Source organism: Cyprinodon variegatus, unplaced genomic scaffold (genome assembly GCF_000732505.1).
Source record: "Cyprinodon variegatus isolate N-32 unplaced genomic scaffold, C_variegatus-1.0 Scaffold18, whole genome shotgun sequence".
NCBI classification, from domain to species: domain Eukaryota; kingdom Metazoa; phylum Chordata; class Actinopteri; order Cyprinodontiformes; family Cyprinodontidae; genus Cyprinodon; species Cyprinodon variegatus.
In genome coordinates this window covers 918,967-930,196 of record NW_015150471.1, presented here as the reverse complement: position 1 = coordinate 930,196, position 11,230 = coordinate 918,967, and the positions used below count along the sequence as shown (strand labels likewise).

The window sequence follows — 11,230 nt, the reverse complement described above, 5'->3', positions numbered from 1 at the left end:
TGAGCTGCAGGTTTGCAGGGAGACCCAATGAGGACGGGGCACCACCTGGTGGAGGAGGAAAGGAAACACAAAAACAGACCACACAAAGTTGATTCCTGACATGTTCAAGTTGTCTTATTACTTGAGTACATTGTTTCTGTTCTCTACCAACATCTGTTTATTATTTACATGGGCTAATGCTCCTTTTTCTTCCAGGCTGAGGGTAAACTTGCCTTCACAGTTCAGATCCTGAGGGAGGTGTCCGCCCTAATTGTGGAAAACGACAGCTCTTCATCATGGGGGGAGATCACAGTGGAGTATTTTCTCAATGTTGTCAACAAACAGGCTGATGAACTCCAATCTTGTGTAAGTACACTTGGTTAGGTTGGTTTATATTGCAACAATATTTACATACCTTGTTATGACATTTTTATATATTTTTTTGTCACATTACTACCTCCAAACTTAATGTAAAATAATGGGATTCTATGTGACACTGTAGCAAATGACATTATTGTAGAGGGAAAAAAATACAAAACAGTATATATATAAGAGCTGCGAGTCGTTCGAATCTCTATAGAAGAAAATGGCTGTTGGTTTCTCCTAAAAACATAGCCAGGATAGTCAATTTGAACAATTTTCAAGTCTTACCATTGATTCTCATATTGTTTCAGTAACTAACATCAGAATATATGTTCTAATTCAAAGAATATGACTGTAGGTCTTTTTGCTGGACGGTTTTAACACATTAAAAACTTTAGATGTAAACCCTCCCATTGTACCAGCCCGTTTTTCAGGCCTGTTGTCTGGTGGGAAGAAAATGACATCCAGAAATTGTGACCTCATGATTTTCTTCCAGGATTTTCTTGCATTTAGCTTAATCCGTTTCAACACAATTTTACCAGTTGACCAGTTTAGCAAGGCATGCAGAAAAAAAGCACCCTGTGTTTATGGAGCAGAAGAAGCTTTGTTTTCTGTTGTAAATAACCTGTTACACAGGATTTATAGCTTTCTTTTAACCTGTTACACAGGATTTATAGCTTTCTTTTAACAGTGGGTTCCCCCTGCTGCTAATTGTCCTCCAGCTAAGCTTTGGAACATCACAGCTCCTGCAGAGTCACAGGCTTATCTCATATGTTAATTAGTTTACTTTCCAATGTAGCTGGTTCTACTGGATTTTGCTCAGGTAGATCAGAGTAACGGCGGTAAATGTAAATGCCCAACACACCTTTCAGATTTGTATTTTTAGAAAAGTTTGAAAAACATGCATTATTTTTTGCTTCATATTCTTGTGCTACGTTGCTCTATAAAAGAAAATGTGATCTTAGTGTCATAAAAATCTTTATGAATCCCTGTGTGGTTTGACTTTACGATTAAATAAGCATAAGAAAATCATTTTCTTTTTCTCTCAGGTTGGAGGAGAATGGAGACCAAACAGGCGGCTGCACACATACTTTAAGAGGCTCTCACATGGCATATTTAGACAAATGGTGAGCCTCATTCTCTAATTAAAGGGTCCAACTTGGAGCCTGGTTTATTTTTTCAAAAATAACTGATATGATTTTTTTTTTTTTATCACCATCAGGGCCACAGCACTGAAGCCTGGGAGCTGATCAGGAGAGAAATCAAAGTCCACCTATTCAGAGTGGACCACTTGGTTTCCTCTCTGTTCACCGCTAACTGAAAACAGCTTTTACAAAAAACTTCATTTACTTATTTATTTAATTATTTTTTTTATTAATTGATTATTTATTATCTGCATCTGAATACCATAGAATTATTCACCCTGTAAAAGAAACAATGAGATATTTTTTTTGTTTTTTACATATTTATTTTAAAACAAAGCAAACAAATAAAAATTATTCTTTACATCAGCCTTGAATCTGTTTATTGATAAATGGTGAACTATAAGAGGAAGTCAGCCTCTCTGAGGCTGTGGTGAAATACAGATTCATGCTTTTGCAATTCAACAAAATGGTAAAAAAAAATAATAAAACTCAGATACAACACAATTTATACACTAATGCATCAAAGCACATGGAATCAGCTGGTGCACCAACATCAGCCAATGATAAGCAATCTCTAAAAGAGAACAAAAATACATGGTTTAGCACCAAAGTCCTGATACTTGGGACTACGGGTCTTACTTTGGGTGTTAAAACACAAAGATGGTGGCCTGCAGAGGAACCTGATAAGTACATTTTTTAAAGAACTATTACAAAGGATAAAAAGGTAGTTATAAGTGTATGCGAGTAAAACCAAGCATTGCAAAACAACAAATGTGTAATTCATCAGAATGAGTTTTCTCTTTCCTACTGTCATCCCCAGTCAACAGGCAGAGGGGCATAGCTGGGAATGTGTTCAGAGGGAACACAGAGAAATACGGCTGTACAGCATGGGTTGCTACTGATGCTTATTTCTTTTCTATCTTATCCAAAATCCAAACAACTTTTGCTGATCAAACCTTGACATGATGGTTTTACACTGAAAAATCAATTTATTCTAAAAACAATGGAGGCTAGCAATCCATGGATGTATGCAACAACCGCCAACGATCTAGGTCTTGTTTTATTATTTTCGTGTCTTTCTAAATTCATTATCAGTGATGATAATGTCCATCAGCAAAGTTTGGGTCCGAGTTGTTAGCTGCTTTTACTTTATGGTCCAAAAACTGGACATTCTAGGGTTAAATTGCTCTAGCAAATAACAAAAGCTGCACCTTTCTGGGCAAAACACAGATATATTCACACCCAAAAGGGGACCAACAAGTACTTGTCTGCGTTTTTCACCACACAGGCGATAATTATGAACATAAACTCCACATTTATGACAGCAGAGGGTGTTGGTTTCACTCCCACGGGGCCTCGGTTTCTTCAGTCCGAGCGTACGCAGAAAGATCTTCATACAGACCTCCCCCACATGTCTCAATGGCCAAGCCCTAAGAAGAAAGCATGGTTAAGTTAATTACCTTGGATTATATGCATATGAATCCAGTATGTCTGAAAAAAATATTTTCTTTATCTTTCAGAAAATCTTTTTTTGCATGAATGACTCAGAGATCTCAAACAAAAAGTTGCTGCTGCTTAAAGTCAAATCGGCTTGCTGGCATTAAGTACAAATATTTGCATAATTCTTAATCATCTTTCTGTGCCTCTGGGAAATATGAATGTTTTTAAAGGGCAGAAAGAAGATAAATTACAGCAAATAAACATTACTTTAGTTGTGACCTTAAATATGCAGATTTTTCAATGGTATCTTATGACAAGAGTTTCTCTATGATTCAACTTCCTCTTAACGGTAAAAAATAATCATTTACATTGTTAAAAGGTAGATAATAAATGAGATTAAACTAAATGTATTAAAGAAAATTTGCTAGCAAAGTGAAAAATAAAACAGCAGATAAAAAGTTATGTATTAAAACTTAAATGTTCAGCAGGAAACAACAAAAATGAAAACCAGTTGTGATCAAATCTAAACGAGTGACTGTGGTGATTAAATAAAACACATCAGAAAATAATAAAATTAAATGATCAACAATATTTGAGTTAATTTAGAAAACACAGCAGTCCTTCTTTCTTAAAGCAAGGTGCTTTGCTGTAAATTCAGCGTCTTACAGTAGAAACTGCTCAGACGTGTCAAAAGTACTCACATTCTGTACTTAAGTAAAAGTTAAAAAATGTGCAGGTCCCACAATCTGATTAAGTCCAAATGTAAAATAAAGCATTTACCTGTATCTATAAAAAAAACTTTAAAAAATCTTCTAAATTTCTTCTTATATTTACAAAACGGAGAGTATTTTTCCTATTTTGCTCACTGTATTGTAAAAGGGAACCTTAAAATAATACTGACCTGGTCTAAAGGTGTATTAACTTAAACTTTCAGACAGAATGATACACATTTAACTGAACATAAGTTCCGTGTAAGCAGTGGAATACTTTTAGATCTCTGATAATTAGAGCATTAAAGTTGCAAATAGCATTAAAGTAAAGCAGAACTTTAAATAAAAATAAACATGTGCATTCAAAATCCAATAAAGAGGGAATAAATGTGGATTGTCCTGTCTCAGAATCTGATCAATCATATTTCAATATTTCAAAACCCCCTGTCTTCATGTTTTTCTATAAATTAACTGTGGTTCAACTGTACAGATTGTCTTTGCACATTTGATCTTCTCTGTTTTAATGTGGATGTTACGCTATGTCATTATCAGCACAAAAAACAGTAAAAACCCAGTTTTGAGAAAGTAAAGCATAAAAGTCATCTGAAGAATAAATACTCAAGTAGAGTATATACACTTAAAAAAGCTACTTAAGTACTGTAGCTAAATATTTATACTTAGTTTAGATCTCTGTGAAGCTGCATATTATTCAACAGAAAGTCTGCAGATCACTATTTTTTTGGTTAAACTAAATCCTTATGGATCTATGCTTATTTAACATACATTATCCTATAAAATAATATTTTTCACATATCTTAAGATACATGTTGGCAGTGACTTATCTTTACTTTAACAACAATAAAATGCATTGTTCAGTCCGTTTGCTGATTAAGAAAAAAATCGTTTTTGATATTGTGATGAAACAGTTCCTGCAAAAGTGAAAGCATAAAGTAAAAAAAGAAAGAAAAAGAAACTATATTTGATGCAATTAAAAAACAGCACCAACAAAGGCAGAAGAACAAACAAAACAGTTGTGGCTTAAAGCTCAACGATGCAAGAAGACCTTGCATCCTGTTGACTGGCAGGATAGCACTTGTCCTTGTTATGTAAAAAGGCACATCTGTGCAGAGTGTTCAACATCCATTTTCTGTCACGCTTTATGTTGGTGCCTATCTCCAGCTGTCTAGGGGCGAGAGGCGGGGTACACCTTGGACAGGTCGCCAGTCCATCACAGGGCAACACAGGGACAGGACAAACAACCACTCAGGCACACACTCACACCTAAGGAGAATTTAGAGCAGCCAATTAACCTAACGGTCATGTTTTTGGACTATGGAAAGAAGCCAGAGTACCCGGAGAGAACCCTCACATGCACAGGGAGAACATGCAAGCTCCATGCAGAAAGACCCAGGGGCGGGAATCGAACCCGCAATCTTCATGACATATGAAAATAGGTGAACATAGCAAATATAAAAAGACATGAATAAACTAACCTCATAGATGTGGTCGGCTTCAGGCTCTTCATATACACTGTCATTGTCTTTTATCTGAGTTAGAGAAAAAAAAGAAGCAAAGTTGAATATTTTGAATGAAATGAATAGATTCATCCATTTGCTATTTGTTATATTCATTTAAATACTAAGATTTCTTGGTTAGACTTAAAATAATCAGTTAAGCACATTCATTATGTTTTCAAAGTATATTAATAAAACAGAGCAAGACATATGGGGCCTTGTTAAAATATTTGCACATCTTGAACTAGTGGCGGTTCTAGGCAAAATTCACCAAAGGGGGCAGAAAAAAACAAAACATGGAATGATAAGCAGGGAAAACCAAGATGCAACTTGTGGCTCTGAATTGAAAATGGTGAAATGTCCATGTAATTTATTTAAATTCAAATTTTATTTACGTACTGAAAATTTGTTTTTTTTGTTTTGAAACTGTTGATTACACTTTACCTAAAATCCAAGCTCCACAATCATGGAGACATAAACTGAAAAAATGTAATTCCAAGTAAATATGTAATTCAAGGTGATGGTGTTGCATTACCACGTGATGTCACTTTAATTTATTGGTATATATATATATATATATATATATATATATATATATATATATATATATATATATATATATATATATATATATATATATATGTGAGCTCACTGGCTGCTATGTGCTTGTTTTGCTGCTATGTGCTTAGCATTTGCTGGTTGATGTAACCAGTAATGCCACATCATGGGCAAAGTTGCTGTTATGAAATAATAATAAATAAATAGTTAATAATAATAATAAATACCATAAATAATAACAAATACGACAGCCTGTGATCTACTTGCTGCAAAAATATCACAAAGAGCAAAATAAAGAACACTAAGGCATTTGCATTGTTAAAAGACAGTTATAGATTATGTTCTACATTACTACAATTGTAAGAACTAAAGGAAGAGCTAGGTAGAGGTTTTGAGATATAAAGCTTGTCTCTGTGGTCAATACAGTTGGAACTGAGTGAAATATTCAGTTTTACAAAAGTATGACGTTTATAGTGTTTGGAATAATAAATCAAGATAAAATAATGATATTTTTTGGAATATCTTTTAAATGTACATTCATGATTCCAGAACAGCACATGTTTTTGTTACTTATTTTAAATGAAAATGATCAGTTTTACCCAATTCAGAACTAGAACGCAAGTAAATCAGATAAGAGTTAGTGAAAAGAGAACTGTGAAGGTGAAAAAACAGCCCCTATTGGCCCTAATCTAGAACTGCCCATGCACTAAACCCTTTTTTACTTTTTGACATACTATAGTCACAAACTTCAGTATATTTTAATGGTTTTAATGACACCGACTGATACATGTTCGGTGCAGGGCTGCAAAGAGGGAGGAACTCAACCGAGCTCAACAGAGTCAGGATTTTTCATTCTTTGCTGCAGTTGAACATGTCTCTACTAGCTTTAAATGTCTGGAAACCTTTTTTTTTTTTTTTTTTTTTGCCAATTCTTCTTTGGGAAATAACTGATTTAGTAAGACTGGACAGAGAGCATCGTTACAGAGTTGTTGCTTTGATTACGCCCTCTTCTTGTCCTATTTTACAAGGCATTTAACCCTTAGCTGCTTTCGGCTATGTTTAAAACAAGTCCAAAAAATGCATGTTTGGCTAATTATACGCATTCAGTTGCTCTTATTAGTGTGCTGGTGATAGTTCTTAGCCCACTTCCAATTAATGGGGTATAAGTGGATAGGAAATTACTTATAGATAAACATAGAAAAAAGAATCTAAGTAAAAGCAAAAGACAGAAATATAAATTTTGCATAAAAAAAAAAGCTTTTTAGTTGGTAGCCAAGGCTGACTAGCAGAGAGAGAGAAAGCCAGTTTCAGTTTCAAACCAGTTTTGACCAGATCACATAACTTAATTTGCAAGTTTTAGGTAGTGAAGCCTTTCTGGTGTTTTTCGTGTTATTTACTTACATGTCATCTTATTTATTTATTTCTTTATTTCACCTTTTTAAAGTATATCAAGACACATCACTGACTCTATTATTGTGGTTTTGGCAAATTTAACACTTTTTCCTGTTCTCCCAAAGACGCAACAATGCAACAGTCATGCTGTAAGTCTTTAACGATTGTTTATATGTGTTATAACTGAATCAAAGTTGAAATACATTCATTTCATAAGTAATGAAGTTGAACGTTTTAAATTACAATAAGGTTTGTGGTCCCCTATTACATAAACACCAATGCTTGGAGCGTTACCTTGCAGGTCTTTTTCTATACTCAAATGAGCCACAATCTGACCATAAATAAATAGGTTTATTTATTTATTTGTTTACTTGTTTTTTTGTTTCTTTTATTTATTAATTTTATAGTTTAATAAAAACTGGAAACATGTTTAAGTCATAAATGTAATCAATAGAAAATGTAAGTCATTATTTGTTATTATGAAAGCCATTTTAAAAATTTCACTAGTCTTTTGCTGGCCGAGGGATGCAAAGTAAAGCAAAGACAGTGATTCGGCTTGCTAACGCAAACTTACAAAAAAAACATATTCAAAGGAAGTAAGTTCCAATCAGAGTAAATGAAGACCAGCAAAGTGATACTAACGCACAGCGAACACAAAGAGGAAATTCTACCAGTAACAAAGAGTATGCTAAGAAAAGCTCCAAAATACCTCAGCATAACAGAAGTGCTCCAGAACACTATGAGGAGATGATCATCAACACATATAGAACTACAACATAGACACTACTATCAATTAATGCCTGTGGACAATACCCTTAGCAAAAGCTGGGTATAGACATATTCCTTAAAAGTTTAAAAACAATCCACTGGACTTGGTTTCCAAGGTTTGAAGACATTTCTCTTCCCCTCCAGGAAGCTTTCTCAATTCAAATTAATGAATTCAATTAATTTGAATTGAGAAAGCTTCCTGGAGGGGAAGTGAAACGCCTTCAAACCTTGGAAACCAAGTCCAGTGGATTGTTTTTAAACTTTTACGGAATGATTATGACCTGAATGACTGAGAATCTTCGTCAGGATATAGACATATATATTTACCTGATTCCCAATCATCAGGATAATTGTGGGGAATTAGGTACGGGTAAGTTTCTTTGAATCTTTTTAAACTCTTTATCCTTTGAGCATCCAATTTATGTCTTGAGGAACCAGACTGGGTTCAAACATACTACGTTCCAAGTCCTTGCAAAATATACCATGCAGCAATCCACCCTACATGCATGTAGGATCCACCGATGCATTTTAAAATGTACCAAAATGTGTTTAAACTTTCTGTCTGTCTCATTGGATTTTTGGCAATTGCCACATTCTGCTCTGTACACTGCAAAAAAATTTTAATCTTAATAAGTCAATTTTTCTTAAAATAAGTGTATTTTTTTTTTAACTGAGGAGGTAAGTGAGACAATTTACATTTAAAATAAGAAAAAACTATTGTATTGTCTTATTTCAAGTGAGTTTTATCTAATTATCTTATTTTAAGAATAAAAATACTCATTCCATTGGCAAATCCTATTACTTACCTACTCAAATTAAGAGTAAAAACACTTAATTTAAGAAATCTTTACCTATTTCTAGATTGTTTTTGCAGTGAACAAATCTGTATATCTGACGGATGAGGGAGGGTGAGTTGTCATGGGTCTGGTCCCATACAAGTTAATTATCATCTGACTCTAACTGAATTGGTTCTAGTTAGCATCCTGCTTCCTTGTCTAAGCTCATTCATTTCTTCCAGCACTATTCAGCTAGCACTTATCATGAAAGCTGCATACACACTTTCACCTTAGCTGAGGTGCGTTTTCTATGTGAGGTATTTGGATTGATTCAAGGTGTAAAGGGGCTAGGGTCAGGCTAAATGGTTTTATTTAAAATTTTTCATTTTGAATAAGAAAGGAAAGTTTAAATAAATTCGAATTCGCCTCATCTAATTCTGACAAAGATGAAATAAATCATTTTAATCAAATATCAACTCATTATTTTGTTTGTTTTAGTTCATTGGAGGATTTTTAATAGTGATTTCTAATAAGAACTGCCAGAGTCCAAAACATATATTTAGCTACCTTAAAATTTGGCAGTTATTTTTAAACTCTGCTGTAACTTATCTGAGATGTAAGAATAAATAGTTCCATAAAACAGCATTTGCCTGTGTGTGTTTGTACAAAAAAAAGAAAGAAATATATTTTCCTATTTGCATATTTAACATTTCTTCTGACACAATCCCAGGAAAAGTTGTCTTTCCCCCAATGGGAAGTTGTTACAGAAAACACCTAAATCACATTATTTTTCATCACAATCATCCTTTTTCTTACAATACATACATTTTTGCTAATTCTCACCAGTTTCTGTTTACGTAGCAGGTAGGCGCCGATACAAACAGCCACCAGCAGACCTTGCAGGATAATGAGACCATCCTTCATCTGGGTCCTGTACTGGGCACTGATAAGGTTAACTGGTCCTACGGATAATAAAGTGAGAAGTTACTGGAGTGTTTTTTTGCCATGTATTGTTTTGCATCGTTTAAATAAAGTCTTATTCTCTTACTTATTATTTGTACTTCAGTTCCAGGTCCCCAGGTGTCGTTTATTTTGCAGTAATATATTCCGCTATCCTCTATTGTAAGTTCTTTGAAGAAAAGGAAAGCATTTTCAACTGAGCCTTGGTTTTCATACCGAATCCTTTCACTCTCGACAATCTCTTTCTCTGGAGAGTCATATTTCATAGCCTTGTACCACTCCGCAGTTTTTGCCGTATCTTGTTCTGAGGACTGGCAGTAAATAGATACAGCCCTACGAGATGTCAATCCATAAAATCTGGGCCTCTGGCTGATCTGCAGGGCAACTGAGGAGATAAAAAGAAAATTAGTTAAAAGAAATGTACAAGAAAATCTGCCATTCAACTAATTGGATCCTCAAGTTGTAAGCAACGTTTTTAACACAGGTGATTCGGGGAAATTAAAAAACTAATCTTTTTATTAGTGCCCGAACAACTTTTCAGCAAGACTTTTGATTAAAATTATAAACAAAATAGCTATTTACAAACTAATCAAGAGAAAAAAAACAAAAAAACCCAGAATATAATGAATTATCAACCAGGCTTTCCAAAATTTGCTAACTAACCAAATGCAAGACAGGGTGAGGCAAGTTTCTCTGTAAAGCAGAGACAATTGAAAGTGCTGTACGTTAGAAAAAAAAAATAAACAAAGGTAAAAACTAAACAGTGGTAATTTAACTTTTTAATTAAGGGAAAGAATGAACAACATTTAAAAAGTAAGCAATTTTAAAAATTTGCATACGAGGAATACAAAGGAGCTGAGTTGAGAAATTAGTTAGCTTACAATGGCAGGGGACATGACTGGTGAGCTGACAGTGCAGCTGAATGGGAACAGTGAGAACTGGATCCAGTAGTTGAGGGACAGTGACAGTTCGTCAATGTCCCTAAAGAAGGAAGCTTTAAAGGTGGATAAATGTGTCTTTTAAAAGATTGGTTAAAAATAAATAAATAAATAAAATAAATTTTCAGAGGCCAAAACAGCAGCAAGCTGCAGATATCAGAAAAGTTTACTTGAATTAATAAGCACTTTTCATGTAGACTCTAAACCCCATATTTAAAAAAAACAAACAAAATCTACCTGGTGTAATTTATGACAACAGCTAACTATGTTGCTAACCAACAGACTGAGCTGCAGGGATGAGGGTCAACCTGGAAGGAAGGCTGGTTTTCCCCAAGAGTTGCTTTTAAAGCCAAACCAATGGATAATCTTGTTGTGCATTTTCTAAAACATGTATACAGTTTGTAATAATCATTGTCTTCTCTTCAGGATTTTGTGAGTGTCTTAGCAATTGCAGCTGGTCAAAGGGGAGCCTGTGCAAGCCGACCCCTGTGATCTAAGATTTGTCTCATATACATCAACACAAAGACTAACTTAAAATCAACAAAAGAAAATATAAATTGGTAAATTAAATACATCAAAGTTTGTTTGTCTTTTAAAAACCCAAGAACTTAATATCAGGAATCTAACAAGTGCCCTTAAAGGAATAGTACACCCAAAACATGATTAGCCTTCATTTTCTACTCACCC

The 11,230-nt window shown here is 34.2% G+C and overlaps 1 protein-coding gene across 1 annotated transcript in view; it reads left to right on the top strand.

Moving 5' to 3' along the window:
• The window catches only part of LOC107092889 (interferon a3-like), a 3,891-nt gene extending 2,228 nt beyond the window's left edge, over positions 1-1,663 (top strand). The window contains exons 3-5 of the mRNA XM_015387592.1: positions 196-358; positions 1,399-1,469; positions 1,565-1,663. Coding sequence (XP_015243078.1) covers positions 196-358; positions 1,399-1,469; positions 1,565-1,663 — 333 coding nt within the window. The remainder of the gene's footprint in view (positions 1-195; positions 359-1,398; positions 1,470-1,564) is intronic.
• The last annotated feature ends 9,567 nt before the right edge of the window (positions 1,664-11,230 follow it).